Below are 26,966 nucleotides of genomic sequence, written 5' to 3'. Positions count from 1 at the left end.
ATCTTTCAGAGTGGGTAGAGCTGTTTCGTCTAAAGCTTTCTGGTGAAAGAGTTGCAGTCGTTGCAAGAGTTGACCGTACTTTTGCGATTTTTCTGTTTCGGACAAATCTTGGCGATCCATCAAGGACTGCAATTCATGTTGTAACTGGGACATCTCGCTCAAATGGGGATTGGGAGGTAAATGCGGGGTGTGTTGTTCTTGCCACCGATGGTATTCCATCCATCGTTTGTAAGGCACTAAAGCTAGTTTTCGTCCTTCCATGGGGTTGTCAGGGGTCGATTCTGAGATCTTGGAACTTCCGAGGCCTTTTTATCTTGCTCCCACCAGTCCTCCCAACATGGTTCCCAAGACTCCTTTCAGTATGGAGCCTAACAAGAGAGGTAAAATACCTCCACGTTGCACTAACATCTTCTTTTTTTGACGAATGGGAATTTTCTTTTGAACCATTTGGCGAAGAACGTGACGATGTTTGCCTAAGCATTGTTTCTGGTGTTTGGACAAAGGGATCGTGCCTTTCAAAACGTTCAAACAACATTCGCACACGGTATCGATGACCTCTTTGGAGGCTGTTTGAATGAGTTTTTTTCGTAGGGGTGGAGAAGCTTTGGACAGGACAGATAACATGTCCCCATGTTTGGCTAAACGTGGTGGCAGTCCTTTCCTTTTCTTTCCTTGGGGTTTTCTGGAGGGTGACATCTTTGAGTCTTCAGGAGCACCAAAAAACACTGATACCCGGCTTGGTCACAGGCCTTTTTTATACTGGAACGCGTCGCCACTGATTGTCTTTACGTCGTATTAGTTTGAGGACAGGCATGACACGTCGTGCAGGGGTACGTAACGGACTAAATCGAGCCAGTTCTTGCTTGGACAAATCCAGTAAACTTTGTAACATGTCCGATCTTTCTTGAACTTTGATTTTGGGAGAAGGTACTTTGTAAGCAGCAGCCACTGCCACTAAATTGGAAGGTCCTGCCACTGGGGAAGTTCTTTTGGGGGTCATCAACGGAGAAGTTCTTGGTGTGATCAACGTCTCCAAGTACTCTTCAGTTCTGGGTGTCATTAACGGAGAAGTGGACAAACGTGAAGCTGCCGGAGACGCAGTCACCGCCGTGGCAGGTCGTGGTTTGCGAGTGTAAGGTTGCGTCCTGGCCGAAGTGCCTCTCTTGCGACTAGTTTTCTGTGGACTTTTCTTTTTCTGGGGGCTTCTTTTCTTTTTCCGGGGTGGTGGTGGTGTCTGGTCAGAGGAGGGTCCTGCCCCTGGAGAAGTTCTCCTTGGGGACCTGGTCTTTTTCTTCTTGGGGCTTCGTTGGACTTTTGTCTTGGGTATAACTTTGGGGGCATTAGGATCCCATCTTAAGAGTGAGCGAATGATGACCCTTCCTAGAGTACCGCTCCCTCCAGGTTTCAAAATGATTTGTTTTTTGGTTTGAGTGTCGATGCGGGGATCGGCCAGTTGGACCAAAGCGACTTTGTTTCGATCAAAAAAGCGTTTGGTTTGATGAGGAATCTGAATGATTCCTTGGAGTAATTGACGTGCCGTCACCGTGAACCATCGTAAGACTTCTTTGAGACTAGCTTCTAAGACACGAGCTCGTGTTTGTGGATTTTTTTCTCGACTGATGCCATACAAAGCACGAATCAATTTGACGGGAAGATGCGACTGAAGGGACGTCGTGTTCGCACTGTGTGAGACAGACGAAACAGGGTCTGAGGTTTTTATAGATTTTTTTATGGGGAGTGAAATGAAGTCGAGGACGGAGACGTGTACAGGACAGGCCTTCCGTCTTGGCACCAGTGGTGAAACGAGTGGGTACGAAATCGCAAATCCTCGGGGGTCGTAGGTTTCAAATCGACGAGTAAATAGGCGTGTGGCGTTTGAGTGGCATCGTCGTACGCCTGAGTCAGCCAAGGCGTTCCTAACTGTTTGGCTAAGACTTGCACTTGCGATTTATCTCGAGGGCTTTTAAACAAGACCACGTAATGCGCATTGAGACTGATGGTGCGATGGGCTTTACTTTGTTGAAACAAATTTTGGGTGATGTAAACGACACTGGCATTACGGTGATGCCCTTTGCGCGTGAACCACAGTTTAATTTCTTCTTCGTCTTCTCCTAACATGTCGTCGAAAATGACCAAATGGGTTTGACGGGAGTCAGAGACGATGCCGTCGTCTTCTTTAGGAATGCCTTCCACAAACACGATGAAATCGCCTTGACTTTCTCGCAAGAGGCTGTACGCCGATTGCCACTCTTTGTAACACCACACGATCCGTTGAGGTGGCCGATCGATCAAATGATGTTTATGTTCGATCAAACGTTTGACGAATTCAGTTTTGCCAGAACCGCTAGGTCCAGCAATGAGCATGTTAAAGGGATGGCGAAGATATAAAGCCTCCCAACTGGCACGATCTAAGTGTTCGTCGATGACTTTGACAGTAGAGGAAGAGGGAGCAGAGACAGTAGAGGTAGCCATGGTGTGAGAAATGTCACTTGTGACACGAAAAAACAAACAAGACAAGAGTTTATATACTTTTTCAGAACACGTTTATTGAATGTTTTTTTCAAACATGAATACGAAAGACAAAAATACATAAAAGCCAAAGGCTTAAGTACAAGAATAAAAGGCACATGAACGTGGAATAAAAAACAAGTGTCTGTACAACAACCACATGTTTTGGGTAAAGTTCTAACCAGTTCTATAGTAGGGGGTAAGGTCACACAAGTGTCCTCCCGAAAGGGTCTTTCAGGCCTGTCCACGACAGTCCTGTCCTGGGTGACGGGTTCTTCTGGCACCGTCACTAACACAGGTTGAAAAGTAACTTTTTTCCTTGAATAACTCTCGTGCATACTGGGCCACCTCTTGTGTCCAAGCCTCAAAACCCTGGTCTCGGTGATGTCCAACATTTGACTCCTCACCAATCTGGTTTCTTCTTCGTCAACGACATGGTAAGTTACTTCAATGAACAATGAACTATTGATCTTGGACGTTGTCCCTTTTTATATGCTGACCAATGTCGATGTGACCGTACGGCAACGTAAAGTGATTGGGAAGTCTCACTCGCTTCTGGTACACGATTTGATAGATTTTTTCCAGGGGCCGACTGACGATGTGGTGAGTGGGTAAACGTACAATCTTGTTCGTTTGATAAGTGGTCACTTTAAAGTTTCCATCCTCTCCCGATTGCAAGGTTTCTTTCAATACCCCAAAGTTGACCACTCGACTGGTACGATGATTCAGAGTCAGTCCTTTCACTTTGCACGTCGTGTGCACTTCTCCTTGTTTGTCCCGGTATTCGTAGCCGTAATTTTTGGGACCACCACTGACGAAACTTAGAATCTTGTCGTCGGGATGCTCGTCTGCCCAGGCTCCTAAACGGCCTCCTTCGATGTCAGGGTGCTGTTGAATCGGGTGATGGATGTAAATGCAACTGTCCGTGTCAAAGTACAGGACGCGTTCTTCTAACAGTTCTAAAGCTTCGCACAATTTTAAGCGAGCATGAGCTGTCACGTAAGCCGCAATGATGACATTTCCAAAAGGGTCGTCTTGTACAAAGTCCAGATCTTCTTCGTAATTGACCAAGATCAAATCCTCTCGAACGAAATTCACGTGTTTCATGTATTTGGTTTTGTCGTGAATCATCTGGAAGTAGCGGGAAGGTTCTGTCAAATATTCCGTCTTGGGTAAACACGGTCGTTGTGCCATTTTACCCCACAAGCAATTTAACATCACTTTGGCAAACGATCGCCTGCCTTCGTTTTTTTCGATGTGGTCTAAAGAGATGCCTTCTTGTGCATAGTATTTCTCTTTGAATTGTATTTGGTCTTCGGGAGTGTGACACCAGGAAGGATAGCCGCTGGCTTCTTGTTTCAGTTTCAAAAAGGCATCCACGTAGTCGGCGAAAATGCCTTTCTGAGTAGGGTCACCCTTGTGGTACTGTTGTGTCTTGGGAAAGTGGCAAATTTCGTACACTTCTAACAGTTGGTATCCCATGTCCAGAGCTTTGAACAATTCCACGCTGACCCAGGTTCCCGTCAAGGCACGTTCTTCCTGGCTGTGATGGCAAGGTTGGTCCTGGTTGCACGTTTCGGCACAAGTACGGCACAAGGGAAACATCAGTTTGCCTTGACAATGGTGAGGTAAGACGGGATGGTATAGGTTCGTGGGAGGCAAAACTTTACACTTGATCAAGCCTTCGTATTGTCGAATGTTTTTCAGGTCGATGTGTTCCGTGAACAATTGCGGGTGCCCTACAGGAAAGCGACAATATTTGCACACGTAGGGATACAGCGAACACACGTCCAAGTATTTGATTTCTTCTCCTTTCTCTTCTTCGGCTTGGTACAGCAAAAAGGTGGCATTGGTCCTTCCTCCGTACAAACTATCCCTCGGGTTCAGCGGGTCCATGAACTGGTAACTTTCCACGAGGCGTTTAAACTCGGGATCGGTTTTCAAACGGTGATCGTACTCGTGTTCCCACATTTCCACCACTTGGTATCCTTGCTGTTCTAACTTTAGGCGTCGCTGACAAGTGTCCTGGTACAAGTCTTCCATGGTTCGTTGCAAAAACTGATTTTTAGTGTCACGGTCAGGGTAACAGATGGGACATTCGTGAAATAAGCAACCGTTAAACTCGTACACGATCTTGGGGTTTTCTAAGTCCCAGCCATCTACCGAATACGTTCCGATGATCTTTTCGCCTCCTCCGTTGCGGGCATGCTGAATCCATGTGTCTTCCTTGTCGCACAAGTAATGTAACCAACGTAGGGCTTTGACCGAGTATTGACGCTTGATATAGTGGGTCGTTTGAAGACTGATGACAGCCACGGTGTTTTCAGGCATGAATCGTTGGCGGTACACTAAGGAACACGCTTTGGCAATGGTGCAAGCTTCTTTCAAAGGATCGACCCCTCCGTGTTCCATGAACAGTTCTCGAAATTTTCCACAGCAACGTCGTAAAATGTCCACGTCGGAACGACAATACTTTAACATTTCTTCCTGAAAATCGAAGGGGTCAGAGGCATGAGCCTGGTACCAAGCGTAGAAAGCTTCTCGTTGTTCGGTACGCATGTTGTCGGGGTCGTAATAGTGAGCCTCAGGTAAATGGGGTAGAACGGCATGTTGATTGGCTTCCGTATTGAAAAAGTGTGGAAAGTACCCTTTAGCCATTTCTGTCATTCCAAACGTTTTAGGCATTCGACTCAAAGGCATGGCCAAGTAACTCATCGAATCTTTAAACTGTACTTGTCCCACTTGCATGAAAATGATTTTGGCTCCGTTCAAAGTGACTTTAGGACGTTCGGTGCCTTGTTCCGTATAGTATCTGAGAAGAAACTGTCCATCGTATCCGGAGAAATTGTGAGCCATCACCGTGGCATGACGATGACAATCTCCGTAACGTTCGATGTCCTCTTGGCTCCACGTCTTGTCGATGGGGTCTAAGATCCATTGGGCAAAATCGGCTAACGTGTTTGGTCCCCGAAAGATTTTTTCACGTCCTCCAGGAATCTTGCTGCAGTGAGGGCAATGACTGAAGATAGGTTCTTGAATGCACTTCTCGCACGCTCGATGAGCCACGCAGAAATTAGGAATGTGAATGCCGGTCTCTTGCATGCATTCGAAATCGAAAAAGATGAAAGTGCCTTTCTTCTTGTGACCGTCCTCTTCCTCTGGTCGGGGTTGGTATTTTTGCACGTAACATTTGTGTTCCAAGTCCACGATGTGGTGACAAATGTGACATTTTTTCTTTCCTCGACATACGTGTGCCTTGGTACTATTGGTACGTATGCCTTGTCCACACGTAGGGCACAATCTCAGGAGTTGACAAGCACATTTCTTCTGTAAACCTGGTGTTTTCAAATGTTGCTGGTAACAGGTAGGGCTGACAAACGTGCGCAGACCAGTTGAACAAGGCACTGGTTCTTCGCTCAGACAGGGTGGAAAGGCCAAACATCCTGGGCATTTCCATCCACAAGACTTGTGTTGCTCTCGATTGTTATAACCATAATCACATTTCTCACAATAATAACTGTATCCCAGGAATCCAGTGATACTGGTAATGGTATCGAAATGTTCATCGTGATAATAGACATGAATGTATTTTCCGTCCTTAAAATCTTGGCCTCGAAACAACAGAGTTCCACGCATTTCTTGAGGGTGCACTTTCAAGGTGTAGCGTGGAGCTAGGGCATCTTGCAATTTTTGCATCTCAGGAATGCCACAGGGTGTGTCTTTGGACAGTCCGGCTTGTTGTAACAGGAGTTCTGCTTCATTTCGTTGTTTGGCTCGATCGGATCGTTGAATAGTTTTCCAGGTTCTTTTCCATTCTACCGTGTCGTTCTTGTTGGCATAGGTTCGTCCCACCACGATGGCACGGGCTAAACACATCTGGTCTTGAGGGTTGTGAATTCGGACGAGACTTGTTTTGGTGTTGCGAAGGTTGTCCACCAATAACATCTTTTTGCGTCCTGTCCCTTGAGGAAGAGAGACGTGGGCCATTTTCAGTGTGGCTTTACCATCGGTGATGTCAAACTGGTCATTAGATTGTTGTACGTGTTGAATCTTGTCCATGATTTTGGAAGGGGTTAGTTCTGCGGGTCTGCTAAACTCGATCCAAACAGGGGATTTCAAACCGTCGTGATCTATGGATAGTGTCAAGCGATCGTCTTCTTTGGGTTGACATTGTCGCTTGAGTGCGGTGAGCAAAGAATCCCACATCTCGGTGATAAACCCTTCTGCTTTCTCCAAGGGTACGTCGGCCTTGAAATCTTTAAACTTCACCGTGTAGGTGTAAGCCGTGGTTCTAAATTTTCTAGAGGAGCGCTTTTCCGTCTCTCGAATGGAATAGTACTTTTCAGGGTTGACTAAGGGTGGTGAACTTGGTTTAGAGGGTTCGGATTCTGGTTCACTCATGTCCTCTTCAAAATCACTGGCATGAATTTGTGCCAAGATTTCAGCCCTGGTACGAGGCGATAGATCACGTTTCTGCCTCTTACTTTCTTCTTCTTCTTTCTTCTCGAATGAATAGGATCGTTTCATCTTGAGTGCAAAACTTCAAATGACTCAAGTTCAAACACTATAGACTAATTTATAGTCATGGCAAACCAGCGTATATAAAAAGGGTGTGTCTTGTCCTTTCACTATTCATTTCACTCTCAAACCGAGGAGAACGATGGAAGAGACTAGCCAAATCGAACGTTTCGTCAGAGCTTTGCGAGGGGTCATTAGAAAATTCTCTTCAGACCAGCCGACAGACTACTCTCCTTCCTTTCGAGATAAGAGTCAGGATACTTGCTATATCTGTCAGAAGAAAGGGCATTGGTCTTCAGAGTGTCCAGACCGTCAGAAAAAAAAAAACAGGGGCTAAAAAAGACAAAAAGTCAAGATACCTGTTATTATTGTAAAGAAAAAGGACATTGGTCTCCAGATTGCCCAAAAAAGAAACAAGAGGAGTCAGAAGAAAAGAAGGATTCTTCAGAAGAAGAGAGGGATTCTTCGGAAGAAGAGAGGGATTCTTCGAAAGAAGAGAGGGATTCTTCAGAGGAAGAAAGAAGACAATTCTATTTAAAAGAAGCAAAGAAACAGGAGAAGAAAAGAAGAAGGGAAGAAAATGAGGAAAAAACGGTGAAGAAATTCAAAAAACAGAGAGATTAAACAAGGAGAAAGAAGAAGTCAATGAACTTTTAATTAAAGTGTTGTGCTGTGAATTGGATTGTAAAAAATGGATAAAAGAATACATCAATGATATAAGGTAAGTGTCTTTGAGTTTTGATTTTAAAATAAGAAGCTACACTCACGCACTCATACACAGACACGTACTATAAGGGTAAAATGGGTGGGGTTTATTTTTGAGTTATTGGCAAATTGAAATTGTATTTCTTTTCGAGAAATGTGGGTGGCCCTGAAAAGGGCCTTTCTGTTTTGGTGTAGGGGTGAGTTTAACCAATCAACTTTAACTGCCTTAAGCCTTTGCCACTGCCAAGGCCTACTTCTGATGATTGGGTTGAAATCACTAAGGGTGGTACGATAGGCTTAGTCACAGGGTTGGCGTGTTTAGCTCGGGAAGGTCGTATTCTCTTCGGTCGTGATAATGAAGTCTGATACATTTGTTTCAGACTTCTCTTAACTCCGCTAAAATGTCCAACAGTACCGTAGCCGTTTGATTTTCACCCTCTTGTTTCTTTGCTGCTACTTCTTCTTGCTGTTGTTGCTGTTGTTTTTTCTTACCTCTTCTTGTTGCTGTTGCTGTTGCTGTAGGAGAAAAGCTTGTTCCGCTTCCTTTTGTCGTTGCATAAATTTCTCCAATTCTTCTTTCTGTCTCTGTCTAAAATTCTCCACTTGCGGTAATGAAGAAGGTAACGAAGGTTCCGGAACAAATTCTTGCGAGGTAAGAAAATCCACAAAATCCCAATGTACCTCTTCTGAAAGTAAGTCCGGGTTCCCTTGGGCAGTCTCCCCTGCTGGTGCACCCCAATGGATCGTTTTCTGAGTTTCCGTCATGTTGAATCACTGTCGCATAGATTGACTGCACACAAGCGCTAACGAATCTATATAGACCACGTGACGTCACAGACTGCTCTCTTCGGATTGGATGCGAGCTGACTGAATTTTGTAACGCGTGTTCGGATTGGTGAATGAATTCAATCCGTTTCAATCCTTCCTGTACCTATAAATAAGCGCAGTTCACTGCATTGATTCACCTATTCTCGTCGCTTCAAGATGTGGACCACAGTTGAGTCATCCACCCTTGTGTCTTCCATGATGTTTAGGACGGACATGCTCATGTATGTCAGGTCCAAGTGGACTGTTGTTGATAGGACAGATACTAGTCAATGGATGAGGAGAGTTTACATAGAAAGACAAGGATGTCTCAAGAGGGTACTTGTGTATGGACCGGCAGTTAGAAGGAGTTTAAGAAGAAGAAGAAGAAGAAGATGTGACAGATGCCATCTATGTTAATATTAATATTAACATAAACCCAAAGGCCCTTTTCAGGGCCAGCCATATTTCTCGAAAAGAGATAGCCTTTCCATTGCCTACCCCTTTTTTTAAATTTAAATTTAAATTTAAATTTAAAAAAAAAATCCCATATTCAATTCCCCTTGTCCCTAGACAAACCCAAACTCTATTCCCATGTTAATTTCCCCTTGTCGCTAGACAGACCCACATTATAGTTCCATGTTAAATTCCCCTTGTCGCTAGAGTGACCCACGAATTTTCTCCATGTTAATTTCCCTTGTCTCCAGATTGTCCCACGATTTTTCTCCATGTTAATTTTCCATTGTCGCTAGAGTTGCCCAAGGGGTCTTGTAATGCTAATTCCCATTGTCGCTAGGGTGCCCCCATTTACTACTTACGTGTAATGGATCATAATTTCAAATAATACAGTAGTAAACTTGCTCGTCTCAGGTAAAACACTGGATATAATAAATATGTGTTTGCGTAATGGATTTTGTAAATATAAATGGCTTACCAGATTTTCCTTACATCGCTCCACAGCATTGCAGTACTTTAAATGTGTCATTTCTCTGCAGGACAGACACACCAGTGTAGATTCTGTAAAAAATAGTATTTGTTTGATTGTAATTTGTTTAAATAGTTTTACTTATGAGTGTCTTTTTAAAACTGAACTTTACATGCCTGACAGTAACACAAACCCATCCATGAATTTGGGTAAAATCTGAAATATCCTCTAACGCTATTTACTACAGAACCATTCCTCTTCGGTATCCGGTTTTTTTTACAGTGCTAACAACTTTCAACGCTGTTCTAACTTCAAATAAACATCATATTAAGAATTGTATATGTGCTTACATCTATAATATCATTAAGAAGTACGTGTGTATGCATGTACTAACATTCTGTATAATACTGACCTCTGGGTTTCACTTCAAAGTAAAGTAGTAACGTTGAAACTATATATTGCAGCAAAAAATCTTTCACAAAATAACCTTTGTGTAGCAAGTGTAAAAGATGAAGAACTTCTCAAATGAAAGCAAAAAGAAAAGGAAAACAGCAATAATAACAAAAGCAAAACATACAAATGGATCTTTCAATATACAATAAACAGTTAAAAAGGTTTCATTTGAGGGATAGATCAGTGTTGTAAACAGTCTATATCGTCAACTGAGTTTCAATAAAGCCATAGCTAAATTTCAAGGAATAAGGGTTAGCGCTTTCATTTTGTTTCAGATTCCAATTGTGATATGTCTAGTATTAATACCAGCACAATTAAACGTTTGTCATGCTGAAAATATAATCACATACTTTTCTCAGTCACTCTGTAACATAATGATGCCAAAGTTGTCTATTATGATACATGCCTGATTTTTGGTTATTTGGTCTGCTATTTATGGATGAGTGTACGCATGCCTTTATGGAGTTTAAAGATACACCAGGACTATCTCTTTATACAAAGCCTGGTAAATTTAGATATCGAAACAATACACACGTAGATAAAACCTAAACGTGTAATACCAATAGAATATAGGTTATAGTTATTCATGCAACCAACACTCTTTAAAAGTTCAATACTGCCTAAGCTGGTACATCGTTACCATACACATCCCAGGTAAAATAGGTTACTACCTTATACACTGTACATATACGATCGTGTTACTGTGCTTTTCAGATGTGATAATGCCACATGTAGAGTGTATTAATATTAATGATTTCCGAATTGCTCTTAACTACATTTTAGTTGTGCTATTTATACAGGTCCAGTTCTTGTGGAGAGGGGATAGGGTTGTGGCAATATAGATACTTAAAGTCAAATTAACCACGTGATTGCATGTGCTTGTTGAGTTAAACTCAACATCCGATAGCGTTTGTCACTGATTCAAGAGGCCGTGCTGTTATTGTAACAGGTTTGGGATATATGTTTAAAGGATTCTATGATGTTGTTTTTTTTATGTCTAATTTCTGATTTGCAAACTTTTGATATGCAACTCGTATAGTGTTTCTTTTTGTTTGTTGGAAATTTTGATTTTTGCTTTTCTTTTTTTTTTTTGTTGTTGATTTTTCTCAAATTTGGAGGTACGTGGAGTATTGTTTGGTTTTTCGGTTATCGTAAGAACATTTTTCGGAACTCTTATATTAACTGCAATTCACGCTTCCAAGGTGTAGAACTACATGCGGTAAAATTCTAAAGTATGTGTCAATCTTCATTATTATTTACAAAATGGTTCACAATAATCACTCCTTCCATAACAAGGTACCTTGCGATTTTGTTGTTGTCACAGATAATACTGTCGTAGGTGCAGTTTTCGTACGAACTGGTGACGTGGCTAACGTAGTCACAAATGATGCTGATGTAAGTTCTGTTGTCATAGATGCCGATACCACCAATTCTCTTGTTGTCGTTGTTGTTGCCTTAGATGTCAGTTTTATCAATGGTACTGTCGTGGTCGCCTGTGTCGTAGACTTTGGGGATAATGATACAAGTGTGGACGATTCTGGTTCCAATGATCTTGTTGGAATAATAGACGTTCCTCTCTCGCAATTGTCTGCAATGTATGAATAATTTAATCGATTAACTGGCATCGCCAAGAACAGTAGAGCAAAGTGCCCTGCCCGTCCACATACGATGGCTAATAAAGTGGATTGGTTTGAGTAGCATTCGAACATTTCTGCTAACATAACTGGCAAGCCTATTATTGAACGACCGCGTCTACGTCATGTTAAGTACGAATCGATTAATCTATGGATAGCTACTTACATGCACAAAGTATTTATATAACTAATGTTAAGTAAAGCCAGTCAAGAAGTCATCGTAAAGAAACATCTTTGCATCAACTAACCCAAGACATTACAACTAGTAGCGATAAGATATTATGTTTGTTTCGTTGTTTTAAATGCATAGATTATTGTCTTTATAATTTTTTTTATAGAACACCTTCCACCTGTGCATGAAATACGATTGCTTAAATCATGTTGCTGCGTTGTCATTTCAAAAAGTACTACAACTAATAAGATAATGTGGATGGAATGAAAATAAGCCTTTATCAGGAATCATAAACTATTGTTTTAAACAGTGACCTTTTAGAAGTACGTCACCTGCAGAGCAGAATGCAAATCTAACTACAGTCCTATTTTGAAAATAGACGTCAATGTGCCATTCATACTCTGTTTAGCCCGAAAGGTCAGTAATCAATGTATGCTTCAACATATCTAATGCCATCCAATACTGTGACGACGATTGGGATATATCATAATAAGGAATATCAAAAAATACATTCAAGCAGCATTTATTCATCTAATTTGGAGAGTAGTACTGAATCAAATCTTGGACAAACATGGAAATACTCTTGCGCTCACATGTTCGTGTAAGTATGTGACTGTTTGCACATTTGTATTTACTAACAGAGCACCTTTTTTATTTAACACATAACTTCGATTTTCAAACACTGTATTTTCTAAAGGTTATACAAATGCAATTACATTACCCATTTTCTTATCACTGTTTCGATATTTATATAGCAAATCTTTGAACATAAGTTGCATACCTCTGTTGAAGAATTCCATCCCAGCCGGAAAGCCGTATCCAATATTGTTCCTGAATCCATATAGAACAGCTCCAAACTTGACTGTTGGATCAATGTGTGTTAAATTATGAAAGGAGTGTGCCAACATTTTGATAGCAACAATAAAATCAACTCCTTTTGTATGAACTGAAAACATTTTGTCAGCCATGAAAGGGCCATCTAATTGGAGTCCTGAATATAACGTTTTCTGTATAACGACTGAAACATAATTTTGAAAATTGTAAATGGTGCGTGTGGGAAACATGTACCCTGAGGAGAGCTGGTTTAACCCTGGGACAATCATCATAACCGGTTCGCCACTTGACATCGGATCATGATTCGCGCCCAACGCATATTGAACAACACTGATAGGTTTACTGCTATTGATTACTACTGGCTCACTTCCTATCACCTCTTCAAAGAACCCTGCATCCATCAAGTTCCTCGTCAAGAGTTCTGTTGTTTTCAGGATGGTAACACTTGTATTTGAATTAAAAGCATATATCTTAATCATTGAAGTTGAATGTGGATATAGAGGTGAAATTATGAATTCCGTGTCCCAAAATTCAACAGCTACCGGCTGGTAAAACGTATTTGTAGTGTTGGTACCAGGTGAAATGCTTGATGTTCCGCCAGAAAACACAGACACAGGCCTGTTACTAGTGATGATTGTTCCCGAAAGATCTGCTGAATAGTCCAACACAAATGTTTCAAGTCTATTGAGAATTATATCCATTGTATCTCCATTCATGTAAACAACATAGTTATATACTAAAAAGCTGCTGATATTTAATGTTATTGTAACAACGGTGTTATCGTGTACGCCAATAACAATGAAGGTAGCGTTCCTATTTGGCCTATGAGATGTAATCACGTACTCTGTAGATAACCATTCAGTTGGCAACACTATAAAAGACTCTGATAATTCAGGATTTGGATCACGAAGACCATACACTGATATCGGCGATGATGAGGTGATGAGAACCCCTTTCTTACTGATGCCGATTCTTGACTGTTCAACGGCAGAATCGAGAACAATTGCCTTCATACCTCTGTTGATTGTGACACTGATCCTGTTGAGACCTTGACTATCGAAGTAGTCGACACTGACGGACGTGTTTACCGAAGATGATGAAACTAACAGTTTCACGTCATAGGGTACATTCCACTTTTGTATGAATCCTAGAATGAACTCCGTCCCTTTGGTACCTAAAATCAGACACGATGCACTAGTATTCGTTTAATTTATAGACAAGATGATGATTAAACAATATCAACAAGCATTATGACACAATGAGAGCTTATCAATCTAGAAACACAAGGCAACATCGAACGAATGACCTTGACACTTGCTTGTAAATCATATACTACAGTGTCTTGCTATTTTTAAGGACAAATGTGTTAGGCCTAATTGATATTCGTTTCTACAGATAGCGAGGAAGTGAACCATTAAACACCATATATTAATAGCTAGTTTAAGGGAGCATACATTAGTGTGGGGACATCAGAATAATTCGAAAAGTTGACACAAATCAAAGATAAATGATCATTATAAGGGAAACATTCTACAAGAGTTCAGTTACTTTCTGATAGCGTTTCTCCAGTATGTTCAACCGAGAAAGATCAGCTAGTGCAGACTAAGCAGAGATGGCAAAATGTCTTATTCGTGGACAATCGTCTGTCATGTAATCAAAGCAGTGACAAATCCATTTATTGTTCTTCTGCAAATCATATCTACTGGATCTTTGATGTCACGTGGGAGTGAAAATTCTGTACTTAATTATATTTTCTTGCTTCAGATCACTGGGAAATAGATATAACCTTGATTACCCGGCCCGCTTCCGTTTTCATTGCCGTGTAACTGAAAATCAACACAGTACCTGGGGAAGTAGATAATTAAATACAGTGAAGCGTAAAAATTATTGGGGCACTAAGCAAGGCTGTGAGCATTGTTAAAGTAATTAAAGTATTAATAAAAACGAAGCATGTTGACAAACACCCATTGGAGAAATCATGCATATCACTATTATACAAGACAAATGTTGCCATTTGAAGTTTCATGCTTATATAAGGTCATGTTTGACGTCATTTCATTTTGATGTCATAATCTTCCTAATATCAAAACTGATATATTCATATTCCCGTTGCAGATGCAGCCTGGGATGACAGAGACAATACAGAAACCAGCTATTAAACGGTGCAATCATGCACTACGGAAATAGCAAGAGATGGATTAGAAATAGTGTCGTACACTAATTCCCACTTCAGAATGATAGAAAACATGATGTTTGTTTCTTTGTTTGTTTTGTTGGTGGGTTGAATATGTGTTTTTGTGGGTTGTGTGTTTGCTTTTTTCAACATGGGGTTTGGGGTGATGCTTTATTGCAAGGCAGAGACGTGTGAATGGCATTTTTGTACAACAATTATAGCAAATATCGATGTTATGTATATTTGATTTGTTTGTTTGTACGCTTAACAAAAGTATGTTTATTTCATTGCATGCTATTGTAATGTAACATTATATGCTGGACTTGACCTTGTCCAAAACTGAGTTCATTCTGCTTGACCTGAATGACTTTGTTCTTTTTCATTGCATTTTATGTCAACAACTAACACATGGCTAAGTTATTCTCTATGTGTATGGGCTTAATATCAAGATCTTTATTAACAGAAGAAGTAAATATGTTCATTTGGGTCAGGGTTGTGGGCTTTCTTAAGTGAATTTTACAGGTTATTGTTTTGATTTTGTAACCATCAGGAACATTCTAGAAGGTTCTATTCCATTAGGTAATGGGCTTTTTTAATAGAGAATGCTAATTGTGACCTGATCTCAAGTAGAGAAATGTATAATCTTGTGACTCTGATGACTTGGTCATTCGTGCTTTAACATCTCGCACTTTCATGTTGTATTATATTGTGACAAGTTTGGGATCAATTTCATTGTCTTCAAATTATTGAATTCATGTAATTATTTTCTCTGGAAATACAAAAGTGATCTGATAAAATTCTTGGCCAAAGACTTTCACTGGAATTTACACTTAATGCAAACCTGGAATAATGTTATTGTGATTCAACAAGGGAATGTTGACACAACAGCACTTAATAAGCTATAGCATACGCGTCATCGCCTTCAGTTTTGGATTTCTTCGAGACGTTTACTGAATTTTATTAAGAGCTTTAAATTACTAGGACTTGTTTGGGATTTAATTCTTGGAAATTTTGGGGATTTAAGTTGTTTTTCTCATTTTTATTTTGTATTCTAGGGAAATAAATTATTTGTTAAATTTTCCAAAGCTTGTTGTCTTTCACTCTTTTCTGATACTTATATTAAGAGCATAGACTCGTAACAGTCGAAGAAAAGAGAATGATAGTGTGCTTACTTTTGTCTGATAAACTGCACGAAGAACCATATCTCCACCCCGTGAGGATATAATACAGCTGAAACAATTAATAACTATTTCATTCAAGATCATGTTTACGTAGATGCATTAAGATATTAGTGGCTACACACACACACTCAAACACACACACACACATCCATCCATCAAACACACACAAACACACACACACACAAACACACACACACACACACAAACATCCATCCATCAAACATACACACACACACACACACACACACATGCATCCATCCATCCGTACAGCCATTTATCGTGACACTTTTTTTAGAAAGGCCCTATGTAGTCTGTTACAGATCGTGTCGAACGGCTATTGATTTCGACTTTCATGTGTGTTTTTGCACCTTCACGGTAGTCTGTGTTACTTTCCGGTAGATCTCGAACTTAATACAGTTTTCTTCGAATTATCGCATACATTTCCTTCATCTATGAAAGCTGTTGTGTAATAATTTTGTCGATAAAGAAGAGAGGATATTAATAAAAATACACTTTTACTGACCAACAGATGGAGAGAAAAAACTTTGAAAATTACGTGACACCTGATATTAAATATCTTCATTGTCTGCTACCCGTTTCTAAATACGTTTACATTAAGAAACCAGTACATACATATTAAAATGGAATACAGACACCAATCCGAAAAAAGAGTGCTAGAGACTTGCATTGTCTTGTAAATTCAACACATTCATTTTCAAACAAATGAAGAATATTATAATCAGAATGCCTTCATATGTGATTGTTCCTGAATTATGGTCCTTTCAAAATATCAATTTAAGTTAAAAATTAACATCATACGACATGTAATCGAAAGTTTCTTCATAAATGTGAAAGAATACTTTCAAAATAATATTGGACTTGTATTGAATGATACTCATATTACATTGAATGATACACGAAGTATATTGAATGATACACGACGTATATTGAATGATACACGACGTATATTAAATGGTACTCTAGGTAAATAAATTGCATGATGTTTGAAATGTAATGAATGATAGTTGAAGTATATTAAATGATAGGAAATACGTGCAGGTGCGATTCTACTAGCTGTAAGCGACTCGAAAGCAATATATGACCTAGATTTTATGATGTACAGAGCATAAAATGGACGGCATCAAATGACGGATGCACTTTTCAAACATCGACCATTATGATATTCGCATACCCTCCCGTTTAGCTTGTATCCACCTATAGAGCTTATATAAAATAAAAAACATGAAGGATATAGAAAATGCACACAACTTAGTCATTTCATTCACTGGTTTATAATTTCTAACCTGACTGTCGCTAAAGGGTTGATAACGTTATTGAGTTTTTGGCGTTTCAACAAAAACGGAAGTTCGCGACGTAAACAAGGAAACAGACTGCTCTCTGTCCATTTCTAGTTTCAAGAATAGTTAAGTTCAACAAAACTATGTGTCCAAAATTTGCTATGAATGGTTTTAATATTTCTAAAACAGATTATACAAATAAATAGAATGAACTATATTATGCATGTGTTCAACAAGATGTAAATTCCAAATTTACGGAAACAATAACATTTTCAAGGACTGTGAAATATCCCACATATATTGCTTGAAAATATATACTGGCCCAAGCAAATATAGCGACCGTGTTACTAATAAAATTCCATTTGGATTCTAAACGTCTGCAAGTTGAATGTGTTTGGGACCCCCTGGTGACATTAAGGTTAGAAATTAAAAATCGGTCAATTTAATGACTAAGTTTTATGCATTTGTATATATTGATGCCCTCCGTTTTTAAAATCGGTAGATAGGAGGCGGGTACAAACAAACAACAAACGGGATGGTGTGGAATACTATAGCCCTGAAAATGTACAATTAGAATTTTACATATTGATAAATAAAACTTTGATTGATTAATTCGATAAACAATGAATCATAAATCTGTCTCCTTGAGACACTTACCATTAAGAAATGACTCCAGTGCATCTCGAAGGTTCCAATCCGTGCTGCTTGCATAAGAATGTACAGAGCAGGATAGGCGTGAGAAAAATACCGTATGTGTAGCATGAGGGACTATTAGCTATACCATAATGTATTCCCTCAAATCCAGTCTAAAATCAAGCGTGCAATCGTTTGTACCTATACATACACTCCCAGATAATATGTATGATACCTTCAATGTTTTTATGAAGATGAGTAGTTAATTTATACAGGTCTTTGTGTTGCCATAAACATTTATACGTGTCTATTAATGCATAACTATTGCACGGGGTTTTTCCTTTGTTGTACCATAACCATTTCTACGTCTCGCAATTATTTAGAGACTAAATAGTGAAGACCTCAAAAGTACATATCTCTCTTTCTCTCTCTCTCTCTCTCTCGATCTCGATCTCGATATGTGTGTGTGTCTTATTCAAACTTGAAATGTGTACATGCGTACACGTATAAAAACAGATACATACTACGCAATATACATACAGTCCTTTGTCTTTGCATGTACTGTTTCACCTATATTTCTACACAAATGAATCTTATGTTATGTTATCTCCTTAGTCTGACCATGATATGCCTTATCGCCTCACATTGCTCTTATCTCTAAAGTGCACGTGATGAATATATATGACAAAACATAGATATTATTTGTTTTATGCATATATCTTTCTCTGTTCTGCACTGTTCCTAAGGAAGACATTGCTATAGGCCAAAACATGGGAAAACGTTGTTTGGTTTTTTACATATTTTATAACTTTCCTAAAAATTTAAATAGTTGTACATGTGTGTGTGTGTGTCTCTCTCTGTGTCTCTGTCTCTGTCTTTATCTCTCTCTCTCTCTCTCTCTCTTTGTTTATGTCTCTTTTTCTCTGTCTTTTTTTTTCTCTATCTCTTTCTTTTGCATTGTCAGTAAAGAAGACACACTGCTACAGGTGGAAATGTAGGGAGGCGATTGTTTTATTTTTCGTTTGGGTGGTTATATATATATATATATATATATATATATATATATATATATATATATATATATATATATATATATTAAGCAACATACAGAGAGAGAGAGAGAGAAACACAAAGAAAGATGTACTTTATTTTCAGTTGGGATGACATTGCTACAAGTTAAAACGTACGGTAATGGGTTTTGTTTTATTTTCTTCTCTCACCACACCTTTTTTCAACTTCTTTTTTGTGTCCGCATCAGTGGAATAGTAGGTTAATTTGAAGAGCTTATTATACTGAGTATTCATGAGATATTAGCTTGCAAGATCACCGTAGTATGCTTGGCATGCTTTTATAATATAAGATATATCATAGGCAATTCTTTCCATGGGGGGGGAGGGGTTGCTGTATGAATTTCTCAAACATGAATTCTTTTTTTGATAATACACGTTTCAACTCATAACATTTTATAGTATAGATAAAAAAAATGATAATTTCAGACACGTGGAGAGAATTTAATTTATCTCTAGAAATATTTTGTTTCAGGAAACATTAAAATACATCAAAAGAATGGAGTAACGTTACTTAAGGAAATGATGTTGGTCCTTAGGAATGCATATATAGTTTCAACAACTGAGTAAGAAGGTTATCCTCAAATTTCATTCATCCCTTAAGAAAAGAAAATAAATCTGAAAAATGTTACACTGGTAGGCAAAGGCTATAATGGACCACTTCAAGCTTCATTGATAAAGATGCAGGTGATCTTCACGATTACTATGTGATGAGAACTATTTCAATATTATACGCTCAAAATGAAGAGTTTAAAATGTCATCTATGATAAACTGGGTTAACTCCTTGCAAATGTAACAGTGTTCCAGGATACGCGTAGGGTTCTTGCCTACAGATAACCGAAATGGAGTTAGAAACAGTACGTGATAGGGGTACTACTTAATTACAGAAGCAAAATCATATAAGATACTCGTATTGAGATAAGGCAAAGTAAATGTAAAATTTGTGCAATCATTGCTCATGCGCAGATAATTCATTCAGCCAGTATATATGAGTTACTTATGTTTACGTCTGGAGTCCATTACGGGTCCTATTCAAAAAGTGTTTGTGACTAATTAGCGATGAAGAATTAAAATAAAATACGTTGAGCACAACATCAAGGATAGCACGATAAATGCGAAATTACATTGTTTACGCTAATTCAGAGCTAACAAGAAGATATTCGCAAAACTTTTCAAGGGCAATTACAAATAACAAACTAAGATATAAAAAAGACTGGAGACTTCGCGAAAGATTTGGTCAAGTTGTTGAATAACCTTCGAATTGATAATACAACAGGAACATAACAAATGGTAAGAATCATTAAGAATTTCAGATCATCAGAGAGATTAAAGAAGGCCTCTGATATAAATATAGTCAAGCACGCATATATATATATATATATATATATATATATATATATATATATATACCTGAGTACGTATTTGATGACAATATATTTCACTATATTGAAATCCAAGTTGTGTAGAAAAACACACGCACACGAGCAATTTCAACAGATAATTTTTTATTATGGTAAGAGATAAGTGATTGCGATACCTCTGAATATTTTTATAGGCAATACTCATAAACTATGGTCAGTAAACAAGCAAGTTATAAAAAAAGTTCAACAATGAAATAATCAGTGCAATTAGTGAGGAACTGAGTACACCCTTTACTAGGATCTGTTCAAACAAGACACGAAAAAGTGTAACGCAAATTCTGAAATTGTTTGGAAGACAACTTTTAACCAATAGCTACAAGAAATATTGACTGTTTAAATGCGAAGAGCTCTATGCAAGTTTCCAAATTCTCAGATTTTGAAAGCAGGAAAAAACCGATATATTTCATTCAGTGGGTGAGAAACTGTATTTTCACGAGTGGTGCAGTAGCGATACTTTCCGCTCGATTACGCAAGCAGTTGAGAAACCACTTCAGCATTCCTGGTCAAAACGTTATCAATGTCTATTGACGGGCAGTGACAAAATGTGATGTTATTTCACTCAAGTAAATTATCAAGCTTATTTCTCTCAGAAAATCCAAGAATTCGCTGCCTAGCATAAAATAAAGATAGGGTATTTACTTGAAGCGAGCGAGTAACGGATATAATTCATCGAGTGATGAAATTAACCTACGTTTTAACCAACGAGATGAAATATATTTTACTTTTATTTTATGCTCAGTCGTATTGGTTAACAATTTGCATAACAAATTGAAAGAGTATATTTCATACTAGATACAACGCGATGTCAGCGGTTTGTGTTTTACATCGTTTTATGAATATTCCCACATACAATATAAACAGTCACATAAATCTCTTTCCCACTTCATAGTACAATAGCACATGTAAGAAAGGAAATTTGTACCTTCTTGGATTTGATCTCTATTTGTCTTTAACAAAAAACATACATACTTACCGCTCTTGCGTGTAAGAATCACTTCAAATTTCTTATTCATAATGTATTCATTATATAATAACGGGCAGTGATAAAATATATTATTCCACACCAAGGAATTATTAAGATTATTTCCAGCAGAACAGCCAGACTTTCACTGTCTGGCATGTATAAGGTGCATTTTTTTACTTTTGTGTTATTCAAACATTCGATGGAACTATCACATTTAAAAATACGGTGAATTTCTTAGAGTTTTCTGTCATGCTATTTGATGAAAACTTTGTTGTTTGGTTTGATTGTGGTTTTTCCTTGTATTAAAATAATTCATTGCAAAATTTCACACTGTGTATTTTTCCATTTGATTCATATTTTAACATGATTAATTATGTGAATGACAAGTAAACACATTTTTACATTATCTTTACCGTCTCATAAATCTCGGGTAAATAATAAAAAAAAAGAAAAAGAAAACCAATATGTGAACCTCTTCCATGGTTTGAACAGCCAAAACCCACCCTAGGGCCACACAATGCCACAAACCCACTCTAGGGCCACAAAATTGTGACAAATATGACATTAGTTGATAAAGAAGAACTCGTTGTTTTCTATCAAGTTTGAATTGGAGAATTATTTAATTTCGTTTTTCATGGAATATTTCCTAATTAGCACATACTGTCGCTCTAGGAAGGTTAGAGACCTTGATGATGACGTCAGGATCTCACAATAATCACGTGAGGTCGCGGGAAGCATGGTGAACGAACCAATTTCGGGCACGAAGTTAGAATTGTTGATGACATGTGTTTAACGATTAGGGGACTTAATGGATTATGTTTCTCTGATAACTGACAAAAGAAACCAACAATGTCGGAAAAGTTGTCAGAAAGTAAACGTTCCTAAAACAACTTGTAACTGACCATATTACAAATAAATTATACAAAATTACAACATTAAATGCATTCGGAGATATTTAAACATCTCGAAAGTTAAAATTAAGCAGCTACACACTAAACAGTGTCAAAACAAGTATACGTCAGTACGACAGCTAAGAGAAAAGAGAAAACAACATTCTAAGGCCTTTGAAATCGAAGGCGTTTACACCGAAAAGGTAAAACTAACCACCGCACACACACACACACACATGTACAGTCACTTTAAATTTGACATTCGTTTAATGCAAGTTTATTGGTTATTATGTACAGTTAAAGTAAAAAAGGCAAAGGCTTTTGTTTTGATGCATTTTCGAAGAAAGTCAGGGCCCTTTTAAAATTTTGGATCACCCTACAATTTTACCTGATCCAGCCCTGAAGGAGTTGGGACTTTAATAACGTAAAATTAAGATGAACACAGAAGCTTTGCCGAGCGAGTTTCAAATCCAATTGTGAACTAAAGAGCATAAAGACAAAATAAAATAGCAGTGTCCTAATGTTGGATGCCTTGTAAATTTTAAAAAAACTATATATCTCGATACAATCATTTCACTTAATTTCTTGTAGGTATTTTCGTTTTATTTACCTTTATGCTGTTTCTTTTGTATTCGTATAGGTCCAACAAGAACCATTTGGAGCGTTTTTCCTGGCGGATTTGTCACTTCAAAACAACATGTGAGCCATTTCTATTGTCAGAACTTTTCAAAACGTACAAGAAAATTTGAGACAATCAACCACTATTACTGCACTGTTCCTCAAAGAAGACCATTAACAATTTTTGACATGTAATGCAAGTAGTATATGAATAAAGCGATTGTTAATCTTTCCAATGTAATTTGGGGGGAGTAGTTTTATTCAATTGTATTTTATTTCAGAAACGTAGCTGCTGCAACCATATCATTAAGAAAAATCTTGCATTTTAGTACATTTGCGTCACATCTTTCGAATTTTGTATTTCATATTTATCATTCCTATTCCCCTCCAAGGTTATGGGACTGTTTTCCTTTTCTTGTAAATCACTAAAAAGATATATTGTTTTAAAATCCAGCTTACAGCAATTCCTTTGGTACACCTTGGCACCGCCAGTATGACATGTAATGATCTAAAGCTGAATCAGAAATTTAAAATCGATGTGAACGTTTGCTTATCAACCAAAGTCATATCTAGTACTTGGTCTCTTTCTTGCTGAGCGAAAGAGCTCTGCAATATGAAGCAAACGCTCACTAACGAACAGACTTTCAAAATCGGGTTATTTTACTTTTTTGTTCAGAATAGCAACACAAAAACTTAATCGCCCAAAAAATCCGACGCCCCAAGAAAACGTGACAGTATCCGTTTGCTTGCATGCATAATATGTTTAACATATGCAATGGATATCCATTAAATACAGGTATGTGTTTTTAGGAATCTCCTCTTCATTTAGAATACCTTAAGGCTTAAATCACTGCGTAAAACTCAAACTCGTTTCGAAGACCTCATGATACTGGTTCGGTACGCTTTGCATAGATGCGTAATGTGGGTAATAGTTTAAGTTTGTCCTAATTATTATATCCGCGAAAAAATTTGAGCTGGATTAGGAGGTACATATTATATGCTTTATAGAACACCCAACCCTTCCAGCGCACAACCCTTCCAGCGCCATACTGACGTTAGCTGTGTAAAAAGAAAGATCTAACGATATTAGTATCATTTATTTCTATGCGTTAAATTTCCTAATAATAGCAGTTGTATCAATTGATAAATTTAGGTGGGATTTCGATTGGTCAGAACAAAACCAAGTGAACATACCCAGCTGCGTTTAGTTCTGTATAAACTGTACGGAGAACTACTTTAAATTCTATAACTATAGTCACATGCAAAATAACTAATATAAACACTGAATCGGAGAGCATCAACACTGCATGCCTTAGAAACGAAACGAAAACGGTTTGTTTATATTTTATTTATAAAATTTAATATATTGATATGACAGAATCACATAACAAATCTATATAACTTTTCTGAAGATAAATACTTCTTTCTTTGATTAGGCTTGAAAAAAAAAGAGCTGGGAAACTCCAAATATACAATGAAGAACATTGGGGCTATGTTGTACAGTACTTTATCTGCGGCTCGTTACAAATGAGTTTAAAAATGGATAAAGGTATTGGGTGGAGTGGGTCAAAGACTAACCTTATAACGATATCATTCACAGTCATGCAATGTAAGACGCCGTCCTTGATAGTTTGTGGGATTGGGAGGTTACGAAATCCCAACTCCCCCCCCCCCCCCATCGTAACTGTTATTGTTGATGTCTTGCACTGTTTGACTATTGGACCCCCATCACTATAACCATGTACCAATAGTCGTAATTTCATATGTAAGTAGCCCCTTTTGGTAGCCTAAACTAATAGTGAACACGAAAATAGATTTAAAGAAACGAAAACTGGTTATGCATGTGTCTGGAAAATAACGATCGGCCAAATCACAACGAACTCATGAGAGTATTAAATTCAGGAATCATTCAAACAAAACAACACATAATTTGTTTTCAATACTGAACTTCTACTCAGGTCACATATGCCAGTTTAAATAAAATATTAAGACCATTCTGTGGAATGTTCAAAGCCTTAGATCGCCGACCATTGGTAGAATTGTTTCCTTTACGTTGACGTGGCTATTAGAGAAACCCCTTTTCAAAAATAGCTACGTAGCACACGCCCTAAACGAGAATTCATACGCTAAAATAAAGCTCTAAACTGATGGGAAATATATTTATAAAGAAAACCAAAATATCAATAAAAATAACGTTTTTAAGAATTGCAATTATCAGAGTTTAATGTTTTTTCTGAGTTTAAGGTATACACTGTAACTTGCAGACCTACACAGCTGGTTGTGTAAATCATTTACTATTTGCTTAATATTTACTATTTGCTTAATATTTACTATTTGTTTAATCATCCGGTTATTTAATCGTAATAATTTTGAAGATGCAAACAAGTCTTCAGCATTGATTATCAATTTTGTGTTCGTAACAAAATACATCTAGTATGCCATTTTAATAATTATCATCGATGCCTCTCAATTACATTTACAACGTTTTATAATTATCGTATCTGAGGATTTTAGAACACAATGAACAGTACGGTATGATGAGTGTCCACCACTGAAACAGGACTACAGCAAGGATGTAAAATACACGATTGCTTTATTCACGCAGGATCAATGCCACGTTCGCTGACTTTTGCTTAACACTTCCTGTCGTGGTAAGACCGCAAGCAGCTAGCAACCACCATCTGTGAGCATTGTACAAAACGTTTACGTTTTCTTACTTATTGTGTACACAGTTATGAAACTACCAAACTGTCATTGGAGTACAGTTGGTAGGAATTTTCTAATCTAGCCTTTTGGGGACTGAGATCACTTCTGTACCGACTAACCAATACGGCGATAATGAATTTAAAAGATAAAGACATTTGATATTGGCTTGGCAAGATAGGAGTGTTTCGAGTGAAGATGACACGATACAAAAATCGTTCTATCAACGGTAAACAAAATTCCAAACATATGTAATGTAATGCCCATACATAGATGTATGTATAGTGAACTGAGACGAACAGCTGAAAACTTAACCAATTCTGACCTCTTATTGGCAAGCAAGTGGCTTTGTATAATGGTCAGTAGGACAGGTAAAAACATCGCCCGTTCATTAATGTACCAGTAGCATGGTTCATTTTAGACTCGAAAGAAGTGGTTACAATATTAAATGATATAAGAACGCTGGGGCCTGTCACTCGAACCCCCGATCAAATCATTACCGCGACACAATGCCCTTGGCTCAGTATTAAACGTTTGAGAGGGTAAGTCGCAGATGCAATTGTCTTGACTTCATAATCCTTCGCCCAAATGATAAAGAATATATTTAACTTGTCTATGAACTCTGAGAAAATAATAATTACTTTAATCAACACCTTATCGCAAATTTTCTTTAAATGTATCAATGATTTATGTATCTAATATATATATATATATATATATATATATATATATATATACGAGATGGTTCTTGCCGTCTGCTATGTATATTTCTTTACTACCCACCGACGTGAGCCTGAAAATAAGCGGTTTAAGATAAACACTCTTTAATGAAACGTTATGATGCTCGTGGACAAATCAAGACACGTGAATAAAGTAAATACTGATCAATTGCTACCAGACGACATATGTGGTAAATGAAAATGTAAGCCTATGCTGGTTTTGGGGTTTTTTACGTTTTACACACAACGTATTCTTCTTAAATGCATGACCAGTATATGACACAGGTGGCATGTCCTGAACTCAGGAAATAAGACCGTCCCTAAAGTATAGGAGGTACATTTTCCAAATTTAGATATGAATAATAAATGTTGAAACAAAAGTAAAAATAGTTCATTAAGGAAAATATATAAACATTTCTTACGCTATTATGTACACAATCCAGACCAGCAAAGGCGGTCCAGTTATAATGATGTACGTTCTTTATGAGTAACAATTAAACCAAATAAAGTATTAAAATAGGAATCAAATAGTCTCTATATTAGTGATCTCTAAAAATATAAATATTGTTTAAGAGTGTAATCAACATTTTAGAGCCAGATGTTATACTAATATTCTAATTCCTACTGCTGTTCCAGACAAAAGGAAGAAAAAGGAGAAGAAGAAAATTAGGAAAAGAAAATAATAAACGCTACTGAAACAGTGGCATATTATCATAATTTCGGGATAAAGAAGAAGTACTAGATA

At 37.9% G+C, this 26,966-nt stretch overlaps 1 protein-coding gene across 2 annotated transcripts in view; it reads right to left on the bottom strand.

Moving 5' to 3' along the window:
• LOC149790518 (peptidylaminoacyl-L/D-isomerase-like) overlaps positions 1 to 17,960 on the bottom strand; it is a 34,158-nt gene extending 16,198 nt beyond the window's left edge. For both annotated transcript variants that reach the window (XM_089972571.1, XM_089972572.1), the window contains exons 1-5: positions 17,863 to 17,960; positions 15,899 to 15,956; positions 12,501 to 13,727; positions 11,214 to 11,501; positions 9,470 to 9,552 (exon numbers count right to left, since the gene is read on the bottom strand). In XM_089972571.1, the coding sequence (XP_089828697.1) occupies positions 9,470 to 9,552; positions 11,214 to 11,501; positions 12,501 to 13,727; positions 15,899 to 15,956; positions 17,863 to 17,916 (1,710 nt within the window). In that variant the 5' untranslated portion in view covers positions 17,917 to 17,960. The remainder of the gene's footprint in view (positions 1 to 9,469; positions 9,553 to 11,213; positions 11,502 to 12,500; positions 13,728 to 15,898; positions 15,957 to 17,862) is intronic.
• Positions 17,961 to 26,966: the final 9,006 nt, after the last annotated feature.

Source organism: Sinohyriopsis cumingii, chromosome 10 (assembly GCF_028554795.1).
Source record: "Sinohyriopsis cumingii isolate HCF-2022 chromosome 10, ASM2855479v2, whole genome shotgun sequence".
Lineage (NCBI taxonomy): Eukaryota > Metazoa > Mollusca > Bivalvia > Unionida > Unionidae > Sinohyriopsis > Sinohyriopsis cumingii.
This window is presented reverse-complemented; position numbering and strand designations above follow the sequence as displayed.